Here is a 26,974-nt window from a genome sequence, read left to right on the forward strand (position 1 = left end):
TGTGTAATCATAAATTTACATAGGGTAATGTTGCTTGATTCATTCTGTTATTTTTTCCCTTCCCCCCCACCCCTCCCACCCCTCCCACCCCTCTTTTCCCTCTATACAGTCCTTCCTTCCTCCATTCTTGCCCCCTTCCCTAACCCTAACTCTAACCCTAACACTAACCACTCCCACCCCCCATTATGTGTCATCATCCACTTATTAGCGATATCATTCGTCTTTTGGTTTTTTGAGATTGGCTTATCTCACTTAGCATGATATTCTCCAATTTCATCCATTTGCCTGCAAATGCCATAATTTTATCATTCTTCATTGCGGAGTAATATTCCATTGTATATATATGCCACAGTTTCTTTATCCATTCATCAACTGAAGGGCATCTAGGTTGGTTCCACAATCTGGCTATGGTGAATTGAGCAGCAATGAACATTGATGTGGCTGTATCTCTGTAGTATGCTGATTTTAAGTCCTTTGGGTTTAGGCCAAGGAGTGGGATAGCTGGGTCAAATGGTGGTTCCATTCCAAGGTTTCTGAGGAATCTCCACACTGCTTTCCAGAGTGGCTGCACTAATTTGAAACCCCACCAGCAATGTATGAGTGTTCCTTTTTCACCACATCCTCGCCAACACCTAATGTTGCTTGTGTTCTTGATAATCGCCATTCTAATTGGGGTGAGATGAAATCTTAGGGTAGTTTTGATTTGCATTTCCCTTATTAGGGAGATGTTGAACATTTTTTCATATATCTGTTGATTGCTTGTACATCTTCTTCTGTGAAGTGTCTGTTCATTTCCTTAGCCCATTTGTTGATTGGATTATTTGTAATCTTCGTGTAGAGTTTTTTGAGTTCTTTATAGATTCTGGAAATTAGCGCTCTATCTGAAGTATGAGTGGCAAAGATTTTCTCCCACTCTGTAGGCTCTCTCTTCACATTGCTGATAGTTTCCCTTGCTGAGAGAAAGCTTTTTAGTTTGAATGTATCCGAGTTGTTGATTCTTGCTTTTATTTCTTGTGCTATGGGAGTCCTGTTAAGGAAGTCTGATCCTAAGCCAACAAGTTGAAGATTTGGACCTACTTTTTCTTCTATAAGATGCAGGGTCTCTGGTCTGATTCCGAGGTCCTTGATCCATTTTGAGTTGAGTTTTGTGTAGGGTGAGAGATAGGGGTTTAATTTCATTCTGTTGCATATGGTTTTCCAGTTTTCCCAGCACCATTTGTTCAAGAGGCTATCTTTTCTCCATTGCATATTTTTGGACCCTTTGTCTAGTATGAGAAAATTGTATTTATTTCACTATCTTTTAAATATCTTTTTGTATGCTATTTGCTAAAATTTTGTTGAGAATTTTTGCGTCGATGTTCATTAAGGATATTGGTCTGAAATTTTCTTTCCTTGATGTGTCTCTGTGTGGTTTAGGTATCAGGGTAATAATGGCTTCATAGAATGAGTTTGGGAGGGTTCCCTCCTCTTCTATTTCATGGAATACTTTGAGAAGTATTGGAATGAGCTTTCTTTAAAGGTTTTGTAGAACTTGACTCAGAACCCATCTGGTCCTGGACTTTTCTTTGTTGGTAGGCTTTTGATGACTTCTTCTATTTCATTACTTGAAATTGGTCTATTTAAATTGTGTATGTCCTCCTCATTCAGTTTAGGCAATTCATATGTCTCTAGAAACCTGTTGATGTCTTCGAAATTTTCTATTTTGTTGGAGTATAGATTTTCAAAATAGCTTCTAATTATGTTTTGTATTTCAGTCGTGTCTGTTGTGATATTTCCTTGTCCATTCCGAATTTTAGTGATTTGGGTTTTCTCTCGTCTTCTCTGTTAGTGTAGCTAAAGGTTTATCAATTTCATTTATTTTTTTGAAGAACCAACTATTTATTGTGTCAATTTTTTGTATTGTTTTTTTTTTTTCAATTTCGTTGATTTCAGCTCTGAGTTTAACTATTTCCTGTCTTCTACTACTTTTGGTGTTGTTCTGTTCTTCTTTTTCTAGGGCTTTGAGCTGTAGTGTTAGGTCTTTTATTTGTTGAGTTTTACTTCTTTTATTAAGTGCGCTCCATGAAATAAATCTTCCTCTAAGTTCTGCTTTCATAGTGTCCCAGAGATTTTGATATGATGTTTCTTTGTTCTCATTTACCTCTAAGAATTTTTTAATTTCCTTCCTTATATCTTCTGTTATCCATTCATTATATAATAGCATATTGTTTAATCTCCAGGTGTTGGAGTAGTTTCTGTTTTTTACTCTTTCATTTATTTCTAACTTCAATCCATTATGATCTGATAGAATACAAGGTAGTGTCTCTATCTTCTTGTATTTGCTGACATTAGTTTTGTGGCATAATATATGGTCTATTTTAGAGAAGGATCCATGTGCTGCTGAGAAGAAAGTGTATTCGCTCTTGGTTGGATGGTATATTCTATAAATGTCTGTTAAGTCTAAATTATTGATTGTGTTATTGAGATCTATGGTTTCTTTGTTCAATTTTTGTTTGGAAGATCTGTCCAGTGGTGAGAGAGGTGTGTTAAAATCGCCTAGTATTATTGTGTTATGGTCTATTCGGTTTCTAAAATTGAGAAGGATTTGTTTGACATACATGGATGAGCCACTGTTTGGGGCATAGATGTTTATGATTGTTATGTCTTGCTGATTTATGCTTCCCTTAAGCAGTATGAAATGTCCTTCTTTATCCCTTCTGACTAACTTTGGCTTGAAGTCCACATTATCTGAAATGAGGATGGATACTCCAGCTTTTTTGCTGAGTCCATGTGCATGGTATGTTTTTCCCCATCCTTTCACCTTTAGTCTACGGGTATCTCTTTCTATGAGGTGAGTCTCTTGCAGGCAACATATTGTTGGATCTTTCTCTTTAATCCAATCTACCAGTCTATGTCTTTTGATTGATGAATTCAGGCCATTAACATTCAGGGTTATTTTTGAGATATGATTTGTATTCCTGGTCATTTGGTTCATTTTTAAAATTTTATTTATTTATTTATTTTTTGGACACAACTTGGTTCCTCCTTTATTTGACAGTTACTTTAGGATAATTCCTCCCTTTGCTGATTTGCTTCTTTGTGTTTTATCTCTTCCTCATGGAATATTTTGCTGAGAATGTTCTGTAATGCTGGCTTTCTTTTTGTAAATCTTTTAGCTTTTGTTTATCATGGAATGATTTTATTTCATCATCAAATTTGAAGGTAAGTTTTGCTTGGTATAAGATTTTTGGTTGGCATCCATTTTCTTTCAGAGCTTGAAAAATATTGTTCCAGGCCCTTCTAGCTTTTAGGGTCTGGATTGAAAAATCTGCTGATATCCGTATTGGTTTCTCCCCTGAATGTAATTTGGTTCTTTTCTCTCACAGCCTTTAAAATTCTGTCTTTATTTTGTATGTTCGGTATTTTCATTATAATGTGCCTTGGTGTGGGTCTGTTGTAATTTTGTGTATTTGGAGTCCTATAAGCCCCTTGAACTTGATTTTCTATTTCATTCTTCAGATTTGGGAAATTTTCTGATATTATTTCATTGAATAGATTGTTCATTCCTTTGGTTTGTTTCTCTAAGCCTTCCTCAATCCCAATAATTCTCAAATTTGGCCTTTTCATGATATCCCATAGTTCTTGTAGATTCTGTTCATGATTTCTTACCATCTTCTCTGTTTGTTCAACTTTGTTTTCAAGGTTAAATATTTTGTCTTCAATATCTGAGGTTCTGTCTTCCAGGTGTTCTATCCTATTGGTTGTGCTTTCTATGGAGTTCTTAATTTGGTTTATTGTTTCCTTCATTTCAAGGATTTCTGTTTGGTTTTTTTTCAATATCTCTAACTCTTTATTGAAATGATCTTTTGCTTCCTGTATTTGCTCTTTTAACTGTCAATTGGTGCGATCATTCAATGCCTGCATTTGCTCTTTCATCTCATCATTCAATGCCTGCATTTGCTCTTTCATCTCATCGTTTGCTTCCCTGATCATTTTAATTATGTACATTCTGAACTCCCTTTCTGTCATTTCTTCTGCCATGCTGTCGTTGGATTTTATTGATGTAACATCTAGATTTGTTTGGGGCATTTTCTTCCCTTGTTTTCTCATAATGTTCAGGAATCAGTGGATCATTAAGATATTGCAGATTTCCTCTATTGACTTATAATGTCCCTGAAGATTGCTAGTATATCCCCTCTTATCCTTCAGTAGCCTGAAGTCTTGGAGGAAGTTGATAATGCGGTACTCCACAAGGAAGCTGCCTCTCTAGGGTTGGTGACCCTCAGGTGGGGTATATTCCCTGATAGTGGGTAGAGGCGCCTCCACTTGTTGACCAGTGGTCATCCAAAGGGGAACTAGGCTGCGGGCTGAGGCAAGGCCTGTTTGTGCCTGTGTCTCTGGGTTTTACTGTCCTTGTGGGAAAACCTCACCCAGCGGGGAAGACTCACCCTGTGGGGAGGTCTTGCTGGTCTGTTCTCCTCCTAGAGGTTCCCCTCAATTTACAACTACCGCCTGGACTGGGCTGCCTTCCTCTTTAACGTTCCCAGTGGCCCGGACCTACCTCCTGGGCCTGGGAGCCTCACCCTTCGCAGACGAGTCTCCTTAGGCTGCCTCTCCTCAGAGAATCTGCCCACAGTCCTGGAACCTTCGCTCTGCCCTAAGTGTTTCTCTGTGCGGCTCTTCCACCAAGAAGCCACCTAGGTCCTGGGACCCTGCTCTGCACCTAATCACCTGGCTCTGCGGCCCCTCCTCTGAGCTGCCACCTGGAGCCCTGTACAATAGCTCCGAGACCCAGAGCCTCACCACACACCTCTTCCTCCAGATAGCTGCCCGGTTTCTGACGTAGTCACTAGGAGTCCAAGCTACTCACTTCACGTCTCCTCCTCCCGCCAACCGCCTGTAGCCCTAGGCAGTCCCTCCGAGTCCAAGTGACCCGCCCTGTTCCTCTTCCTCCTCGGGGTGGCCCCCCGGGTGTTCAGGAGCGGTCGCTCTGAGACCAAGGAACCCACCGCGCTCCTCCTCCAGGCAGGCCACCGGTGTTCAGGAGCGGTCGCTTTGAGTCTAAACAACTCACCACTCGCCTCCTCCTCTGAGCAGCCACCTGGAGCTCTGATGCAGTCACTCATAGACCAAGTGACCCGCCACGCTCCTCCTCTTCCTCTGGGCAGCCCCCCGGTGTTCAGAAGCGGTTGTTCTGAGTCCAAACAGCTCGCTACACAGCTCCTCCTCATGCAGCCACCCGGAGCCCCAGTGGTTGCTCCAAGTCCAAGCGCTGTGCTGAGCAGCCACCTCTACGATGTTCCCAGTTGTCTGTGTTTACCGCTCCAGCGGGGGGAGGGGCATCTCGCTGTGCAACTCTACTTCACAAAGTTCCCTGCGTTCTGGGACTACCGCCCCATCCGGGACGCCTCCCCAATGGGAGAGACTCACTCGTTTGCTTTGAGTTGGTCCCACGTCTCTCACTATCTCCTCTTTTGAATCCTGTGTCCTGGAACAACATAAAATGCAGCCACCCTCTAGTTTGCCATCTTGAAAAACCTTGAATTTTTTTGAAGATTTTTTTCTACATTTATTAAGATTATCATGAGATTTTTTGTCCATGTTTCTCTTTGTGGTCAACTGCATTTATTGAATTGCATTTGTTGAACCATCCTTGGATTTTTGGAATTAAGCCAATTATATGATGTATGATCATTTAAATGTGTTGTTTGAAATTGCTTTCAAGTATTTCATTAGGGTTTTTGCAAATATGTTCCTCAAGAACATTATTAAATAAGTTTCTTTGTTAGTTTTTTCTTGTGCAGTTTTCCTATAAGGATGACACTGGTCTCATAGAATGTGTATGCCAGTTTCCTCCCTTTTCTATCCCAAGTAGTTTTTGAGAAGCATCAGTGTTAGTTCTCATTTGATGGTTTGGTAAAATTCTGCCATGAACATGTCTGTATCTTGGCTTTTGTTTTTGGAATACTGTTCATTGATTCTTAAATATAGTGGCATGCTATTGTTGTGTTTAGATTTCCTGTATCTCTTGATTCAATTTGTAGGTTATACCTGTCTAGGAATTTGTCCATTCCTTCTATATTTTCTAATTTTTATAATGTAAGTCATCCTGATGGGTCCCTGGATTTCCCATTTATTGGCATTGCACTTTTCAAAACAGTCCTTAATGCTCCTCTGGATTTCAGAAATGTGTCTATTATAAGATCCACTTCTTTTATATGTAGATTTAATGATTTGTATCTTCTCTGACTTTACCTTAATTTGGTTCAGGGTTTATTGATCTTGTTTATCTTTTCAAAGACCCAACTCTTTGTTTTATTTTTCCTTTGTATTGTTCAATAATTTTCCATTTAGTTAATTTTAGCACTAATACTTATCATTTCTTTCTTTCTTCTGAATTTGGAATTGAATTGTTCTTGTTTCCCTAAGACTTGTAGAATCATCTATAGGTTATTTAGTTAAGATCCCTTTGATTTTTAAGGTAGGTAGCCATATTTATAAATTTCCTTTTTAGCACTGCTTTCATTGTATCCCAGATATTCTGGGATGTGTTTCTCTTTTCAATTGGTTCTAAGGGTCTTTTAACACCAATTTCTTTGATAACCCATTTATTATGCAAATGTGTACAATTCAATCTGTAATTGCTTGTACTGTTTATTTTTTCATGATGTTGTTTTGAGATGTCATTTTATTATGATTAGATAAAATGTTAGGAATTATTTTGATTGCTTTGTGGGTTTGCTAAGGATAAACTTTATGGCACAATAGAGAATTTTAGAGAATCCTATGAAAAGAATGAGTATTCTGTTGTCTAAGGAAATATTCCATAGACATCTGTGAGGTTTGTATGATCGAGTTACAGTTGAACACTCTAGTAACTGTTGATTTTTTGTCTGGATGACATAGCAATTGGTGATAGTGTATATTGAAGTGATCCACCCTGATTTACTGGGGCCCATCTATTGCTTTACTTTGAGTAGTTTTTGTTTCATGAAATTGTGGGCACTGATGTTCAGGGCAAAATATTTACAGCCATTAAAACTTCTTGTTGGAGTATTCCTTCTGCCTTTTATAGGTAGGGATTTTCTTTGTCATTTCTGACTCATGGTGGTTTGAAGTCTTTTGGCAAATATAAGAGAGATACTGCTTCTTGCATTTGACTTCCATTTGTATGAAATGGAAATACCATTTTCCTTCCTTTGATTCTGTGAGTTTTTTTGAATGTGATGGGTGTTTCCTGCATTCAACATATAGTTGGGTCTTGAGATTTTTCATTTCATGTTCCAATTAATATCTTCTAATTGAGAAAGGAAGCCCATTTACATTCAGTATGAATGCTGAAGAGGTATGAATTTCTCTGTTTATGTGCCATTGCTTAAATGGGTGGATTTTTTTATCTTTCTGGGATGATTTTTTTTAATCGTTTAAGCATTTTTTATTCTAATCATCTGTCACAGAGTAACTGGCAAGGTACGTCACTCGTGCTATATACTTTCTCCTCATTCCCTTAGTTGTTTTCTTGGCTCTTAAGAAGATTTTATTTTGATGCACTCACCTTGCTATTATTTCCTCAGCTATCATATTCCTCTTCATAAAGTCTCAGTCTATGACTATATGTTGAGGTATTTCCCCTACATTTCCTGCAAGGAGTTGTAATGTTTCTATTCTTATATCTAGGTTTTCTATCCCTTTGGTGATATCTTGTACATGGGGAGCAATAGAGATCTAGTTCTATTATTCTGCATATGGATATCCAGTTGACCCATTGCCATTTGTTTTACTTTTATAGTGCATTAGACGTGTACATAAGAACTGGATTCATATTGATACTGTCATTCAAGTATGTTATTTACATCATTTCTGACCCTGGTTCCCACCTTCCCTTTTCCTCCTTCCTCAGCTTCCTCTTCTTTACTGGCCACCTCCAACTCCTCTATTTATTAATTTTAAATTGGTGCTTTATAGATATACCTAAAGGTGGAATTCATCATGATATTTTTATGTATGCAAGTAGGGTAGTTTTGTCAAATTCATTTCACATTCTCTCCCCTTGCCTAAACCTCTTACCTCCCCATCAGTTTTTTTCTGCTCCACTAATCTTCCCTTTAACTCCATGATATCCACCACCCTCCTTTGTCCCTTTTAGGTTTCTGTACCTTTGACCTAAGAGAGTAAACATTTCAATACTGATTTTCTCATATGATTTATTTCATTTACCATAATATTCTCTTGCTTCATCCATTTATTGGCAACTGGCAAAATTTCATTCCTTAAACATAGTAAAACTTCTTCATGTATATATACTGTATTTTATAATCCACTCAGTATGCCTTGGCTACTGTGAGTTGTGCCAGAATAGGTACTTATGTACTTTTACTCCTATCGCTGTGCTCATTTTAGAACTTTTGGACATAAACCTAGGAGTGGAATAGCTGGATCATATGGTGGTCCCATTTTAAGTTTTTGAGGAATCTCCATAGAGGAATCTTCCCAGAGTGGTTGCACTAATTTGTATTCCCACCAACAATATGTAAGGGTAACTATTTCCCCACATCCTCACCAACATTCATCATGTATATTCTTGATGGTTGTTGTTCTTATTGAAGAGAGAGGAAATCTCTGAGTAGTTTAGATTTGCTTTTAATGCGATTGTTAGAGATTTAGAACAGTTTCGTCACATGTATTTGAACATTTATGTTTCTTCTTTTGAGAAATATCTGTTTAGTAATAATGAATTGGGTTAATTGTATTCATGATGTTAAGCATTTTGAGTTCTTTTTATAATGTTGTTACAAATGCCCTCTCAGAAGTGATCAAAGATTTGTTTCCTATACTGAAAATCCTCTCTTTCATGATCTTTATCATTTCCCTTGCTGCCAGCCCTTTTAAAAAACAATTAAAAAGTTGTCTTTTCCCATTTATATGTTTTTGGCACTTGTATCCAAGAATCAGATGACTGCAGCCAAGAGGGTTTGTGTCTGTATCTTCAGTCAATTCTGCTTTGTGTGTCTGTTTTAATGCCAGCATCATGCTGTTTTCCTGACTCTTGCTCTGTGTTATGCTTTGAAATTGGGTCTTATGATGCTTTCTGCATTGCTCTTATGTCTCAGGTTTCCTTTGTCTATTTTTGATCTGTTTTTCATCCATATGGATTTCAGGATAATTTTTTTCCAGTTGCATGAAGTATATTGTTGGAGGTTTGATGGAGATTATATCAAATCTGTGAACCACTTTGTGTGTGTGGATATTTTTCCAATACTAAGTCTGCATTTTTATGAATAATAGAGGTCTGTATCATCTAGGGTCCTCTTCAATTTCATTGTCATCATTCTGCAATTTTGCTTGAATTGTTATATCACCTACTTGGTTTGGTTTAGTCCTATGTGCAATTTTTCTACCATTTGAGTGAAGTTGTTATCCGGATTCCATTCTCAGTGGGGTTGTTTTTATCGTATAGATATATTGTTTATATTTTTATGTTGATTTTGTTTTCAGCTACTTTAATAAATTTGTTTTTCCCATCTTAAATTCTTCTGGTGAAACCTTTAGGATTTTCTAAAAGAGGATGTGATATTCAGTAAATAAGGATAATTTGACTTCTTACTTTGTATTTCCTTCCCTTGTCTAATTGCTCTGACTAAAATTTCCAGTGCTATTTTGTATAGGAGTGGTGAGCGTGTACATGTTTTACTTGTTTCTGATTTCTGGGAAATGCTTTCAATTTTTCACCATTCAGTCTGCCAGTGACTTTTGACTTGGCATACACAACTTGTATAATACTATAGCAAGATCCTACTGTCCCTAGTTTCTTAAGACTTTTCTAATATAGGACTGTTGAATTTTATCAAAGGCTCTTATACATCTATTGATATGATGGTGAGATTTTTGTCCTTGATTCTCTGTGTGGTGTACTATATTTATTGAGTTGCTTGAGTTGAACTGTCCTTGCATTATTGGAATTAAACTTGTATTATGAAGTTGTATGACCATTTAAATGTGTTGTTGAAATTGTTTCCAAGAATTTAATATGGTCCTCAAAAATATTATTAAATAAGTTTCTCTCCTTGTTATGTTCTTATGCAGTTTTCCTCTAAGGAAGATGTTGCCCTCATAAAATGTGTTTACCAGCTTCCTCCCTTCTCTCTCCCACGTAATTTTTTGAGGAGCACCAGTGTTAGTTGTCCTTTGATGGTCTGGGAAATTTTAGCCATGAATGTGTCTGGCCCTGGGCTTTTGTTTTTGGGAGGCTTTTCATTTCTTCTTCAATATAATGACATGCTAATTGTCTGTTTAGATTTCCCGTATCATCCTGATTCAATTTGTGTAGGTCATGTGTCTAGAAATTTATTTATTTATTTATTTATTTATTTATTTATTTATTTATTCTATTTTCTAATTTTTATAATGTTTAAGTCTTCCCATCAGGTCTCTGGAATTCCCTTTAATTGGCAATGAACTTTTCTTTTTTTTTTTTTTTGATAATTAATCTGTGATTTAATTATCATATTAGAAGTAAAAATTACATACAGTTTAAAAACTACAAAATATACAACAAAAATTGACCAAATAACCTGTATATTACCAGAAAAATATCTTGATTTCCATGTCAGCATTTAAAGTAGCCACATATGTGTATCCATTACAAGTAATTTTAAGAATTAAATTAATAATAAATGCATGACACATTTAGTGAAATGCATTGTATTTCTGCTCTATATATTTTAGATACATACAATGAAAAGAAAATAAGTGCAAAGAAAAATTTATTGATTTAGAAAAAATAAATGGAAAAATCAAATTGTTTTTCTTCTAAATGGGAATATTGAAAGAAATTGGATAGACATTTATAAAATTGTGTGTCAAAAGTGCCACTTTTTATCTTTAAGGAAAGAAAATAATGGGAAATGTATTGCTTATTGGATTTCACTAAGCAGAGCGATTTCAATCATAATTTCACTTTACTATTTATCAAGAACTGTGTAAGACATTATAATTATAAATGCTTTGTATCATTTAATCTTCAAATTATTTTATAATATTTCTATTATTGCATCAATTTACATCTCAGGATTAATTTGTGAATAAAACAAAATATCATTCCAATTGAATAAACTCAGTGACAGATGACGAGATATGTTTAATGTATAATAATAGAAATGTTCACATTATGTCACAATTCTAGAGTAATGTCTTACATTTTGAAGTGGTTAGGGTGATCATCAATAGTTGTGTTTAACTGAAAAAAATGCAACATTGCTTCAGTTTTTATTTGCATTTGTTAACATGAGACTCTTGCAAACTATTTGGCAATGAACTTTTCAATGTAGTCAGCTGTCCTCTGGATTTCAGAAAAGTTTCTTTTCAAGATCCATGGTTTTGTCTGTAAATTTATTCATTCATATTTTCTTTCTATTTACTTTGGTTATTTTTGTTCAGGATTTATCAAACTTGTTTATCTTTTCAAAGAACCAACCCCTTATTTCATTTATCATTTGTATTGCTTATTCATTTTCTAATTCATCAAATTTGGCACTAATGGTTATCATTTCTTTCTTCCTACTGGATTTGGAGTTGGATGGTTCTTGTTTCCTTAAGACTTCAAGATTTATCTGTAGTTAAGTTTAGTTGTGATCCATCTGATTTTCAGATACATAGTCAATTATAAACTTCCATCTTAGCGCTGCTTTCATGTTATCCCATAGATTCTGGGATGTGTTTCTCTTATCAGTTGATTCTAAGGGTCTTTTGATACTTCCTCTGATTTCTTTGATGAGCCATTCATTCTGCAAAAGCATATTGCTCATTCTCTTAGCGATTACACTGATTCTTTTTGGTTGGTGTAGTTTTGAAATGTTATTTTATTATGATCAGTTAATATGCAAGTAATTATTGCATATTAGCATAAAAGTTAAGAATAGCTTTTATGGCTAACATAGAGCCTGTTTTAGAGAACATTTTATGAAAAGAATGATTATTCTACTGTTGTCTGAAGAAATATTCCATAGATATCTGCAAAGTGCTTTTGATCAACTGTACATTTGATCTATGTCGTAAGTGTTGGTTTTTAGTCTGGATGGCATAGTATTGGTGAGAGTGGCATAGTGAAGTGACCCACACTGATATTCCTGGGGCTCATCTCTCCCTTTACTTTTGAGTGGTTTTGGTTTCATGAAATTGGGGGCACTGATGGTCATGGCATACTTATTTACAGCCATTAAACCTTCTTGTTGTATTATTCCTTTTGCCAGTAGGTAGTGATGTTCCTTGTTATTTCTGGCTCATGGTGGTTTGAAGTCTTTTGGCAAATACAAGAAGAGCTACTGCTCCTTCCTTCAGGCTTCCATTTGTATGAGATGGAAGTACCATTTTCCATCCTGTCATTCTGTGAGTCTCTTTGCATGCGATGTGTGTTTCCTGCAGACAAGATACAGTTAGATCTTGATTTTTTTCATTCAATATTTCACTTACTCTCTTTTAATTGAAGACCCAAGCCCATTTACATTCAGTATAAAAGGTAGAGTGGCATGTATTTCTGTCATTTTACTTTATTTTTAATATTGGATTCACTCATAATTCGAATTTCCTTACCTTCTGTAGTGATATTTATTCTTTCACATGCTCTATTGTCTCATTTTCATCTTTTTAATATATAAGATTCTTTTGAGTACTTCAGGAATGCTTCCTTAGATGTCATGAACTGTTTTATTTTACTCTTATGCAGTTGATGTATTGGTGTTTATTTTGTATCCTGCTAGTTTTCTGCATGGGTTTGTGAGTTCTAGGATTTTTCTCTTCTAAATAGAGAATCCTTTTGCTAGATTTAGCTCTTATTTCTCTGTATGAATCCTTTTTCTTTCTGTTATTTGCCTAATAGATCTGGCTAGAGTGACGAGGGCTATTTTATACAGAAATGTTCAAAGAGGGCATCCCTGTCTTATTTCAATTTTTGGAGGAATACTTTCAGTTTTCCTCCATTCAGAATCATGTTGGCCTTTGTTTTAAAATAAATAGCTTTTGAAATGTTGAGGTATGTTTTTACTCTCCCTTGTTTTTCTTGTGTTTTGAAGCTTCAAATGCTCTTCCTGCATCTACTGAGATAATCACGTGATTCTTGTCATTATGTGTATTGATGTGGTGAATCACATCTATTGATTTCTGTATGCTGAGTCAACCATTCATCCCTGGGATGAAACATACTAGATCATGGTGTGCTATCTTTTTAATGTGTTTTTGTATGCAATTTACCAGTATTTTGTTCAGAACTTTTACATTTATGTTCATCAGGATTATTGCCCTGAAATCTTCTTTCTTTGATGTGTGTTCGTCTTGCTTTGGAATCAGGGTGATCCCAGCTTCATAAAATGAGTTTGAAAGGATCCCATCCTTTTCCTTAGAATATTTTGAAAATGATTTATATTAGTTCTTCATTGAAGGTCTGGTTGAACTCAGCTGAGATTCTATTGGGTCCTGGGCTTTTCTTTGTTGGGAGGCTTTAGATAGCTTATTGAATTTCATTGTTTGAAATTGATCTGTTTAAATTTTCTGTGACTTATAGGCTCAATTTTGGTAGGTAATCTTTCTCTAGAAATCTGTCAGTATCTTCATAATTTTCTATTTGATTGGATTATAATTTTTCAAAATAATTTCTGATTATCATCTGTATTTCAATGTTGTCCATGGTGATATTTCCCTTTAAATCACATATTTTAGACAATTAAGTTTTTCCTTCTTTCTCCAGTTAGTATGGCCAAGGGTTTGTCAACTTTATCTTTTTTTCCCCCAAAGAATCAATTTTTGTGTATCATTGATTCACTTGAAACATTTTTGTTTCCCTTCACAGATTTTGGTTCCGATTTTCATTATTTCTTGTCTTGTGCTGCTTTTAGTTTTGATTTTTTCTTCCTTTTCCATGACCTTGAAAGGTAATGTTAAGTTATTTATTTGGAGACTTTCTGTTCTTTTAATGCATGAGATCAGTGCTATGAACTTTCCTCTGAGAACCACCTGCAAGTGTCTCAATGATATGCATATGTTGTGTTGCTATTCTCATTTACCTTGAAGTATTTTTAAATTTCATCCATGATTTCTTCTGCTATTCATTGTTCATGCAGTAGTGCATTCTTTAGTCTAGAGGTGTTGGTGTAGCTTCTATTTTTCATTATATTGTTGATTTCTGAATTCATTCCCTTATAATCTGATGGTATGCAAGGACTTCTCTCTAATGGTTTGTATGCACTAAGCATTGCTTTGTGGCCTAAGATATGGTTTATTTCAGGAAATGATCTGTATGCTGTTGACTTATTTTATTTAGCATGATATTCTCCAGTTCAATCCATTCATTGTCAAATGGTATTATTTCATTTCTTAAGACAGAGTTATACTTTTTGTGTTTGTATACCATTCAATATGTCTTGGCTACTCTGATTTGTGTTGCTATAGACATTGACATAATTGTATCCCTGTTGGTCTGCTATTTTATATGGGAGTGGTGAGGCTGCACATTTTTTACTTGTTTCTGATTTTAGAGGAAATGCTGTAGATTTTTCATCATTAAGTATGTCATTGGCTTTGGGGTTGGCATACATAACTTTTGTAATAGCAAGTTCTGCTGTTCCTAGTTTATTTTTTATTTTTTAATTTTTTACAGACTGCATTTTGATTCATTGTACACAAATGTTTCCTGTATTTCAATCTGTTTTGATTTTCATTTAGTTAGTTGCTCTTCTAGTGAGCTTCATATATTTAGGGAATTGGGATTTTGTGGTGGGATTTCTCCTTATGCAATATATCTTTAAGTATTCTTTGTAGTGATGGCTTAGTGGTCAGGAATCCTTTCAGTTTATCCTTATCATAAAATGTTTATTTTGCATCATTTCTGAAAGATAGCTTTTCTGGATATAGCAAATTTGGCTGGCAATTGTTATCTTTTATAGGTTTGAATATCTTCTTCTAGGCTGTTCTTGATTCTGGGGTCTAAGTCGAGAAGTGAGAAGTGAACCTCTAAATGTGACCTGATGTTTTTTCTTTTGTGGTTTTTAATACTGGTTCCTTATTTTCTACTTCTTGCATTTTAACTAAAATGTGTCTTGAAGAGGAACTTTTTTGGTCTTGTCTGTTGGAGACCCTGTATGTAACCTATATGCATATTTGTCATTTCTAAGGTGGGGAAATATTTATGCTGTCTCACTTAAGAGGTTCTGAATACTTTTCACCTGTATTTCAATATTCTCTTCTATCACAATGACTCTCAAGTTTAGTCTCTTGATGTTGTCCCAGTGTTCTTGTGTAATATGATCATGATATTTTATTTTTTTCTTTATTGTATGTTGAGTATTCAAGTTCATATACCCTGTCAAAATAGCCTTATTACCAAAGCATTATGCAAATTTAATGCAATTCCTATTTAAAATGCCAAGACATTCTTCGTAGAATTAGGAAAAGCAATTGTGAATTTCATCTGGAAAAATAAGGAAAGCAATCCCTAGCAAAATAAGCAAAGCAGGAGGCATCACAATACCAGACTTCAAACTATATTATAGAGTTATAGTAACAAAAACAGCATGGCATTGGCACCAAAACGTATGCACAGACCAATGGAACAGAATAGAAGACACAGAGACAGACCTAGATAAATAGTTATCTAATACTAGACAATGGTACCAAAAACATTCACTGGAGAAAAGATAGCTTATTCAACAAATGGTGCTGGGAAAAAATGGAAACACAATGTAACAAAATGAAGTTAAACCTCTATCTCTCACCTCACAAGAAACTCAGCTCAATGTGGATCAATGACTTAGGCACTGGAACAGACACCCTGTGAGTTCTAGAAGAAAAAGTAAGCCCAAATCTTGACCATGTCTGCCTAGGAAAGACCACTAAAACACAACAAGTTAAATCAAGAAGCAATAAATGGGATGGACTAAAAGCAAAAATCTTCTCTGTAAAAAACCAATCAATAATGTAAAGAGAGAGTCTGCAGATTGGGAAAAAATCTTTATTACATGCACCTCAGATAAAGCATTATCTATAGGATATATAAAAGTCTCAAAAATCTTAACTCCAAAAAAATGAATAACCCAATCAATAAATGGGATAAGGAATTGAACAGACACACAGAACAAAAAATACAATTGATCAACAAACACATGAAAAAATGTTCCACATCTTTAGCAATTAGAGAAATGCAAATCAAAACTACCCTAAGATTCCATCTCACCCCAGTTAGAATGGTGATTATCAAGAATAAAAGCAACAATAGGTGTTGGCGAGGATGTGGGGAAAAAGGTACATTCTTCATTGTCGGTGGGGTTTCAAATTAGTGCAGCCACCCTGGAAAGCAGTGTGGAGATTCCTTAGAAAACTTGGAATGGAACCACCATTTGACCCAGGTATCCCACTCCTTGGCCTATACCCAAAGGACTTAAAATCAGCATATTACAGTGATGCAGCCACATCAATGTTCATGGATGCTCAATTCACAATAGCCAGATTGGGGAACCAACCTAGATGCCCTTCAACTGATGAATGGATAAAGAAACTGTGGTATATATATACAATGGAATATTACTCAGTCATAAAGAATAATAAAATTATGGCATTTTCAGGCAAATGGATGAAATTGGAGAATATCATGCTAAGTGAGATAAGCCAATCTCAAAAAACCAAAGGACGAATGATCTCGCTGATAAGCAGATGATGACACATAATGGGGGTGGGAGGGCGGCAATAGTGGAGGAAGGAGGAACTATGTAGAGGGAAAAGAGTGGTGGTAGGGGTGGGAGGGAAGGAAAAAAATAACAGAATGAATCAAACACCATTACCCTATGTAAATGTATGATTACACAAATGGTATGCCTTTACTTAACAAAAACAAGATGTATTCCATTTGTTTACAATAAAAATAAATTTTAAAAAATACAAGCAATAATAAGTGTTGGAAAGAATGTGGGGAAAAAGGTACACTCATACATTGCTGGTAGGACTACAAATTGGTGCAGTCTGGAAAAGCAGTATGGAGAGTCCTCAGAAAACTTGGAATGGACCCCCATTTGACCCAGTTATTCTACTCCTTGGTTTATGCTCAAAGGACTTAAAATAAGCATACTACAGTGATGCAGCTACATCAATATTTATAGCAGCTCAACTCACAATTGCCAAACTATGGAACTAACATAGGCATCTTTCAACAGATGAATGGAGGAAGAAATTGTTGTATATATACACAGTGGAATATTCAGTCAGAAACGAGAATGAAATTATGGCATTTGCTGGTAAATAGATGTAGTTGGAGAATATCATGCTAAGTGAAATAAGCCAATCCCCCAAAAAACCCAAATGCCAATGATTTCTCTGATATGCTGAGGCTAATTCATAACAAGCATTAGGGAAGAATAGAGTTACTTTAGATTAGGTTGAGGGGAGTGAACAGACGGGCAGGGATATTGGGGTAGAAAGGATAGTAGAGTGAAACAGGCATTATTTACCTCATGTACATATATGACTGCATGATCATTGTGATCCTACAACATATAGAATCAGAAAAATGAGAAACTATACTCCACTTATGTATGGTTTATCAAAATGCATAGATGCATTCTACTGTCATGTAAAATTAATTAGAAAAATTAAAAAGAATTTAAAGTTGGTGGAAGGGGGATCCCATGAAAATAGGAGATCAGTGGAGCAGAAGAGATTGAAGAAGAGAGGGGACTGATGGAATGTAACTGACCAATGTATGCTATATATGAATGTACTACAGTAGATTTCACCTTTATATATATTTCAAAAGCAATAATTTAAAATAACTATAAATAAATAGAAGAGGATTAGAGTAGAGGAATGGGAAAAGGGAAGAGAGAAGGGGAAGAAAGAGAAAGTACTGGGGACTGAAGTGGAGCCAATTTTATTTCATGTATATATGGTTATGTAAAAACAAAATCCCCATATTATGTAGAACTATAGTGCATTACTAAAAACATTAAAAATTTCTTCTAGGCTTGTGATTATTTCTCTTTCTCCTTATCAGTATTGTAGTTTCACTTGCCTTCTTTATCCCCTTAATAAGATTGAGAAGCTATGTACAGTGTGCATGCCTGAAATCCCAGCCATTCCCCAGGCTGAGGCAGGAGGATTCCAAAGTTCTTTATAATAGAACCTGGAACATTAATTTTAAGACTATTACCAAAAAATTGAATTAACAAAGGAGAAATATTTAAGGCCTTAGACTTTCTTTCTCTTCAGGAAGAAAACATGTCAGTACTTAAAATGAAAACTTAAAGAAAGGTGATTGCACTATAATAGTTGTAATACATTAAAATTTTGGTAAGGTCACAGCATTGACATGGTAAAATAATGTTGGTTTAACCTTCAGGTGCATATTTGGAAATAAAAATTGGAAAATACAAGTAAATCCTCCATAATGTGACAATTAGTTCCATAAATTTAGTATACTATTTAATCAGCGGGCATGTAGGCAGTTTTGAGTATGTAAAACTCAAATGCATATGCACTTGCACTTCAAATTTAGTTGTAAACACAAAGAACATTTTAAATATTTTTTTAATTTAGTATGTGCTCACTTTTATTCAACTTCATGACATTGTGTATTACACACAAACACACACTTACACATTCTCATCAACAAAAATGAAATCTAAATCCACTAATGTGGAAAAATAACAAAACATTTTAGGATCCCTAAGCTTAGGAAATAACCCCAAGAATTTATAAATGGGATAACATTCAATTAAAACACTTTTGTACAACAAAGGAAACAGTTAGAAACATGAAAACAGAGCCTATAAAATGGGAGAAGATCTTTTCTAGCTACTCTTCTGACAGAGCTTTAATGTCTAGAATATATAAAAAATGTAAAAACTTTATGCCAAAAAATTAAATAACCCTTAGCAAACAGGCAAAGGAAGAAAACAGAATATTCCCAAAAGATGAAATACACATAGCCTACAAATATTTGTTCAATATTATTAGCAATAAGGGAAAGGCAAATCAAAACTATACTGATTTCATCTCACACCAGTCAAAATGACAGATGTCAAGAGTACACATCATAAATGCTGTAGAGGATGTGGAGATAAAGGAACGCTTTTGTACTGTTATTGGGATGGCAAATTAGTAAAACCACACTGGAAATCAGTATGGAGATTCCTCAAAATACTAGACATGGAACTATCAGCTATACCATCTTTCAGCATTTCTCATGAAGAATTAAAGTTATCTTTCTACAAGGATACATGCATACCCACATTTTCAGTAGCACAATTCACAATTGCCAAACTATGGAGCCAGTGTAGGTGTTCATCAACAGAAGGGTGAATGAAGAAATTGTGGTCTACATACACAATGGAATTTTATTCAGGGAGAACAAAAAATGAAATTTTGTGACTGGCAGCAAAATGAATTATGTTAAGCAAAATAAATCAAACTCAGAAGGTCAAGTGTTGTTTGTTTTCTCTCACAAACAGAAGCTAGAGAGGAAAGCCATAAATAAACGTGGGTCTAATCTTATGAAGATCAAACGAAGATCAGTAAAGGAAAGGGATCAAATGGAGGGAGGGAGTGTAGGAGGGAGGAAGTGTTAGAGAGTGAGGTTGGTCAAACTGTATTGTCATATTGTACCAATGCATAAATACGTAATGACAAATCCCATCATTGTGTACAACTACAAGGCACCAATCAAAAATTGTGAAAAAAAGCATGTAACCTTGATCACACTATAGTAATTGTAATAACATTAAAATACTGTTAAGGACCACAGTATTAGAAATAGCAAACTAAATTAAATGTTAGTCTAAATCTTTAGATACATATTTGGAAATAAAAATGGGAAAATAGAAAAAAGCACCAATAATGTGATATTTAGATTCATAAAGTTATTAATGACCACATGCTTGTTAGGATAGTGTTTAACCAGCTGACTTTTGGATAGTTTGAGTACATAAAAATCAAATGGGTGCATACTTGGAATTCAAATTTATTTGTAGATGCCAAGAAAGATTCAAATATTTTAAAATTTAATATATGCTTACTTTACTGCCAAAATTAAAGTTTAAAGCCACTTGAGTGGAAAAAATAACAATCCATTTGTCTACATAGCCCCTGGATTAAAGAGGAATTTGGAATAATGACAAAATGTTTTGCTACAAAGAAATATTTTACAGCAAACATAGCTAACATTGTTCTGAGAGAAAACACAGTCCTCTGCATTTATTTTTGAAAGTCTGAAAATGAGTAATATAAGATTACTAATTAAGGATTGACCAGAATGAATACATTAAAAATAAAGAAAAAAAAAGTAGAAATAGTTAAAAAAAGTACAACTAAGACATGAAAACTAAATGTATAGAAAGTTAAAATAAGGGGAAACTTGAAATGCTAAACCAGAAATATATAATAAGCTTTAGAAAAGCAAAAAATAAAAATATAGGATTTGAAAGCAGTAGAACACATGGTAAAATTTTTTTAAATGATTATAAAATGACTACACATTTTACTGCAGTATGTTTTTGGAAGTTCTAGCAAGTCCAAATTCAAATTCTGTGGCAAATAGAAAACAATTAATTATTACATTATTTCTCTCAAAGATTTCACTCTTTACTGGGCATGTTGTAAAACATTATTATGGAATATAATATGCCCATAGTTGTACACTGCTTTAATTATCATTGTGGCTATCAGAGCTTCAGGTTCCCCCATTCTTCCTTTATCAGTTCAGCATTTGTATGGTCAGGTAGCATGACAAGTATTGGAATCATAAGATTAATATGAGAACACCCACTCCTTACATGTTCAAGGTCCTGGGTTCAACCCCAGAACTGAAAAACAAAAACAAGTTTACCATAAAGACAATAATAATAAAATTGTAATAAAATAAATTATAATGGAAATCCAAATAATGCTATGCACTGAATTATTAGTGTTCTAAAACACTTTATTGTTTAACAAACTTATAGATTGACTATTAAATGTCCAATTTCATACATATTTGACTTGTGACTTGACCTAGTTTCTTCTGAAATCCTGTGTCTGACTCCTCTTCTTAATTAAGATAATAATCAGATGAAACTTCTAGTGAAGCCACTCCTTGAATTCGTCTCACTTCCACCTGATAAAATATGTGTTAATAATTTTATAAACCACCTTATTATTTCTGTATGTTGATAAACTCTTACATATTTCTCTAAAAATATCACCATGTACATCAATCCACCTACTGTAGATAAACATTATTTCTGAATTCCATTAAGGACACAGAAGGTGTTGTCTTCATGTCTAATCAATCCTACGATCTTTAGACAAGTTTCACCCTCTCTCCATTCCTCCCCTGATGAAGATTGCTTGCAATGCTTGACACCTACTGAATTCTCAAACAGATATGGGTATGTAGATTGAACTAGGGCTGGAGAATTCTACAGAGGAGAATATTACCCCCCAACTTTTTATTTAGAAACTCAAATTAACACCAGAATTCCTCACACATTCAGTCCTCTGCTCATGTCTTTCCAATAGATTCCCATCTCAGAATAAAAAGGAGACCTAGGTAACCTTGTCTGCCTCCTTCCCTGACCACAGCTCCTACAACTTGTTCCACTCCTCACTCCATTCCTACTGTACATGAATCCTGCCACACTTTGATAGTCTCAAATGGAGATTCAATACCCAATTAATGAACCATAGAAAGCTACAATACTAACAAGTATGAACAAGTTATCTGTGAACTTGTGCAATTAATAGCAGAAACAGAGGATAGAGTAAATCAACTATGATTTTGCCAAAATTCATCATATTATGATTTCATGAAAAGCAAATGCTTTGAAACAGTTAATGGTCATAAAGAAATTGAGATGGTGATTTTAAAATTCTTCTCAAATTGGCATGAATAAAAATTAAATCACCAAATAGAATAGATAAAATGCTTGTGAAGGAGAGCTATTACAAAATATATCATCTACACTTAAGCTCCTCTGTCTATGAGCATTTCTGTTTGTCTGCTTCATCATGGTCTTCAAACATGGCAACTTAAAGACATTAAAAATATTATTCAGGGGTAGGGCATAGCTCACTGCTAAGCCTGAGCAAGAACTTGGGTTCAATTCCTAGCAGTGTGCAAGAGTGATAAAGTAAACATGGTAAGTCCTTAACACATGAAGGATATGTGGGAATTCTTAGTACTATAGCAACCTTTCTGTAAGTCTAACATTGAAAAGTTTTCAAAATCTTTTTACATTTGTTTTTCTTAATCACATTCCAGGAGAGATCCATACATTATATTTGGTTGGTGTGGTCTTTCAGGGCCCCATTATCTATAGCAGTTCACATTTCTTTTTTTTAGTGCTGCTTATTTATTCTGGAACTGGATCAATTTTTTTGTTTTGTTTTGTTTGAAAATTGATGATTGTATCCACCTTGCATGATATGTTCCTGCAAACTAGCAGATCTATAAGCTTAATTAAATTTGAATTCAAACAAAAAGATGACATTATTAACTTAAGTATATATGTATATGTGTGTGTGTGTGTGTGTGTGTGTATACTAAAACTTTGTAAATTAATGTCTTCAAGCTTCATAGGAAATACAATGCCTTTACCCAAAGTATAGCCTATCTCAGATCCAACATTTTCAATCATTTCCCTTTTTGGTAAATTTTGAATGCAGTTCTATGTAACCCTGATTATTTTTAATTAGCATATAATTGTACATATTTATAAGGTGCAGTATGATATTTCAAAACATGCATATAATGTATAATGACCAGAGCAGGGAAATTGGTAGACATCACTTCAAACATGGACTATTGCTTTGTGTTGGGAAAAAGGTCTAAGTTGAATTCAGCAGAAGTGAGGTTACATTTTAGAGTTGATATAGTAAATACATTTATAGTAGATGTAGTTTCTCATACAACTAGATTCCACATTTAACCATAATAAACCATTACTTTGAACTTTCCTTCAAAGACAATTCATATTTTTCATTCTTGATACTTACTTGTCTTTGTTTTCTCATTTTCATATGGATGCAGTCTATCTTCAGAATGACACCACTTATTGCTTAATTTCTCAAAGGTTTTTTCCAGGATGAGATTGTGTTCTTTATTGCTAACTTGAAATTTTTGTACAATATCATGACATTCGCCTTGGATACGTGTTACTGTGTCTTTACTGTCAATTTCGCTGTAAAGTTCCTGCAATTGTTGAACCAATGTATTTTCATTTTGCAATTTTGTTCTCTCCTCTGTGGAATTCTGCTTCCCATAATATTTATTCCCTTTAGTTTGTTCACTTTGCCATGTGTGCGTGATTTCCTTCACACGACACTCTCTCTGGCTTAGGTTTCTTCGTACATATTCTAAAACCAATGTGATTTTTTCATATACTTGCTCTGTCTGACGTAACTTATTTTCTAGGCTATCGATCTTTCTTTCATACTTAAGAAGTTCTTGTGATAAAACCTCACTATTAACTTTGCAGTGAGAGTTATTACAATTTATCTCAGTGTGTGAATGCAAATATTCATCTCTGGCTCTGTGGAAAGCAAGTTCTTGGTATGCTTTTGATACCTGACTTTCATGAGGACAGGACGGAGCAGCAGTCAATCTTTCATGGTAAGACTTGATTTCTGTTTCTAGTCTTTCCCTATTTTGTTTTTCATCCTCAGTTTGAAAATTTAGCTTTATAATCTCACATTTAATGTTATTGAATTGCTCATTATGCTGGAATGGATTATCTCTAAGTGTTTCTGCCACTTTCCTTTTGATTGGTTTTCGAAGATCATACTTTCCTTTAACAATTTCAATATCTTCAAAGTATTTCTTTTCCTTTTCTTGGTTCTCTTGTTTTATTGTGTTTATTTCTAGTCTTGTCATAGAATTTGTATCTTCTGTTCTCTGATATTTATCTAGTTGATCTTTTCCTCTTTCATCACTAGTAAAATCCTAAGAAAACCAAGAGGATATTTAGGTAGCACTCAGCAAAATGATAGATCACAATTTACTCTGAAATAACAAAATAGCCTATTATTATGTACATCAAAATGGTTGCAATAAATGTATATCTAACTGTAGAAAAAGTAGATCTAAATTTCAGAGCTCATAAAAGCATACATTTCCAGAAGTTCAAAAAGTTAACTGAAGAAAAGAAATCTATGAGAGTATGAAAGAAATGATAATTTTAAGACTCTCAGAATTAAAGAACACTTTTTCTGAGTTACAAAAAAATATGAGACATAGAATAAGTGATTAGTAGGTTTGACCATGTTAAAAAAATATTTATACACTGATAACTAATATACAGAGGCATCCCATTTTGAGAGCTATAGAAGTATATATACTTTACTGATGAAAATTTCCCAAAGTTCTTTGGTTTCCTTTCCCAAAAATGTTCTACATGTATTCTAATTTTCTAATATTTTTGTATTTCATTATAAGAATTACATCTAATTAAATCCAAGCTCTAAACTCAGCACTTCTACATATACCAGTGAATTCTTTTTTAATCCATTATTCTGAAAAAGGGTGAGGTTGAAAGTGTAAGCAAACTATTATCCTCCTAACCCCATACCTCCTCCCCTCCTTTCACTCCCCTCTGCCTAATCCTCTATTTTTCCCTAACTTCCCCACCCCCATTGTGAATTAGCATCTGCATATCTGAGAAAACATTTGGCCTTTGGTTCTTGGAATTGTCTTGCTTTGTATGACCAATTAGAACGAATTTTAAAAAACACACCACCAACAACAAAAACAAGTCAAAGTGCAAGCAAGCTTCAGGATTTTCCCCCCAGTCCTCTGACTCCATTTCTAGTTCTCTTCCACCAAGACAGTAATTTCTGTCCTCTAAATATATAAATACAAAAGAAGGCTTATGGTTCAAAAATCTTAAGACCAAATAAAGTAATATGTATAAGGCTCTTCTCAGAAAATCCTGAAATTGTTTTCTGTTTAGTTATATTTATTTTTTTTACTACAATTTTTGAAATATGAGTAAATATGAAATAGAGAAAATACAATGACCTATTTTATTAGGAAAAAAATGATCATCACTAAGAATGTGGTATACTAATCCGTGTTTTCAGAAACTCTTTGTACTGAAAGAGGAGATTACTCGGAGGAAACTCTTTTACTTCTCAAAATGGAGGGAAGGATATCCAAACTAAAGTTTCTACTGGCTGCACTGTTCTTCCTTGCTTACTAGTGGGACTTATAAGCAGACCTCCATGTTAACATGCCAAGGGGGTAAAATCACTGCCCCAAACTAGAACATCTATTATTTGTAGCAATGGTTTGGAGATTATGAAAAAATCATGGATTGCTATGAAATATACTAAAAGTCTTTTCTCTGGCTGAAGCCATTGTGAAAGGGACTACTGAACTGCAGAAAAGACGAGTTGAAATAAGAGTGTTACTTTATCCAATGGGATAAAAATGCCCTGTCCCCAAAATATTAAGGATATAATGACTTTAAAATTCTCTACACATTCCCTGATGCATATAGCTTTTGTTTAAAGTATGCACACATATGAATGCATGCACATACATGTTTGAAAACAAGAAAGTAATCAGGAATCATTTGTATTTTGCATATCTATCTCTGTCATTTGCAAGAATGATTTGTCAGAATACCATCTTATAATGTTCTAGCATTCTGTTCTCTAAAAAAGTAGTGTCTGGGTGGCATTTTGTCCCTCTAAAACATAGAGATATATTTCAGTAAGTTTTTGATCACATGCCAGCAGGGGAGGTAAGTCTACAACCTTCATTATAAAAGCAGAACTCCCCTCGCCAAAAAAAAAAAAAAAAAAAAAAAAAAAAAAAAAAAACTGCTAAAAAGAAGTAGCCTGTCTATATCTTCTAAATTTTTCTAGTTTATTGGATAGTTTGTAACAGTCCTTTGAATTTCAGAAGTATCTGTGGTAATATCTCCTTTTTCATTTCTACCTGTGTTGATCTGAGTCTTCTCTTTCTTTTGGTTAGTTTGGCTAAGGGCTTATCAATCTTATTTATCTTTTCATAGAACCAACTCTGTTGCATTGATCCTGTGAATTGTTTTTTATTCTCAATTTCATTAATTATGGCTTTGATTCTTATTATTTTTTTTGAATTTTACTGACTTTGGAGTTATTTGTTCTTTTTCTAAGGATTTGAGGTGCAGCATAGATTATTTATTTGGGTTCTATTTTTATAAAGTAGGCACTAAAGGAATGAATTTTCCCTCTTAATACTGCTTTAATAGTGTCTTCAATATTTTGATATGTTTGTTTTCATTTGTTGCTAAGAATTTATTGGTTTCTTTTCTCATTTTTTTCATGAATTCATTCTTCATTTAGAAGACTTAATTTCCATGTCTTTATGCAGCTTCTTCATTATATTTTACTGCTAATTTATACTTTCATTCCATCATGATCTGGTCCAATTGTCCATGTTCACCACTTATATTCAATTTAGTTCTCAAATCTCTAGTCAAGGCAATCAGGAATAAAGGAATACAAATTGAAGAAGAAGTGAAACTATCACTGTATGATGATGAAAAAATTCTACACCTAGAAAACCCAAAAAAATTCCACCAGAAGATTTCTGGAGTTGATAAATAAGCTTAGTAAAGTAGCAGAATACAAAGTCAACACTCATAAATCAATATCTTTTTTTATACTCTGACTCAGAGAAGAAATGAGAAAAGCCACACCCTTCACAATATGATCAAAAATAAATAAATAAAAAACCTGGGAATTAACCTAATCAAGAAGGAGAAAGACCTGTATAATGAAAATCATAGCACACTGAAGAAAATAATTGAAAGTGACCTCAGAAGATGAAAAGACCTCCTCATGTTCTTGGATAGGTAGAATTAATATTGTCAAAATGACCGTACTCCCAAAAGCAGTATACACATTCAATGCAATACCAATACTTCCTTCACAAAAGTAGAAAAAACAGTACAACAATTCATTTGAGAGAATAAGAGAACCAGTATAGACAAAGCACTTC

At 34.4% G+C, this 26,974-nt stretch overlaps 1 protein-coding gene across 1 annotated transcript in view; it reads right to left on the reverse strand.

The window, feature by feature from the left end:
* LOC124985685 (ankyrin repeat domain-containing protein 26-like) overlaps positions 1 to 26,974 on the reverse strand; it is a 123,165-nt gene that overhangs the window by 38,421 nt on the left and 57,770 nt on the right. The window contains exon 24 of the mRNA XM_047554347.1: positions 23,037 to 23,929. Within this exon, the coding sequence (XP_047410303.1) occupies positions 23,037 to 23,929 (893 nt within the window). The remainder of the gene's footprint in view (positions 1 to 23,036; positions 23,930 to 26,974) is intronic.

Source organism: Sciurus carolinensis, chromosome 5 (assembly GCF_902686445.1).
Source record: "Sciurus carolinensis chromosome 5, mSciCar1.2, whole genome shotgun sequence".
In the NCBI taxonomy this organism is placed as follows: Eukaryota; Metazoa; Chordata; class Mammalia; order Rodentia; family Sciuridae; genus Sciurus; species Sciurus carolinensis.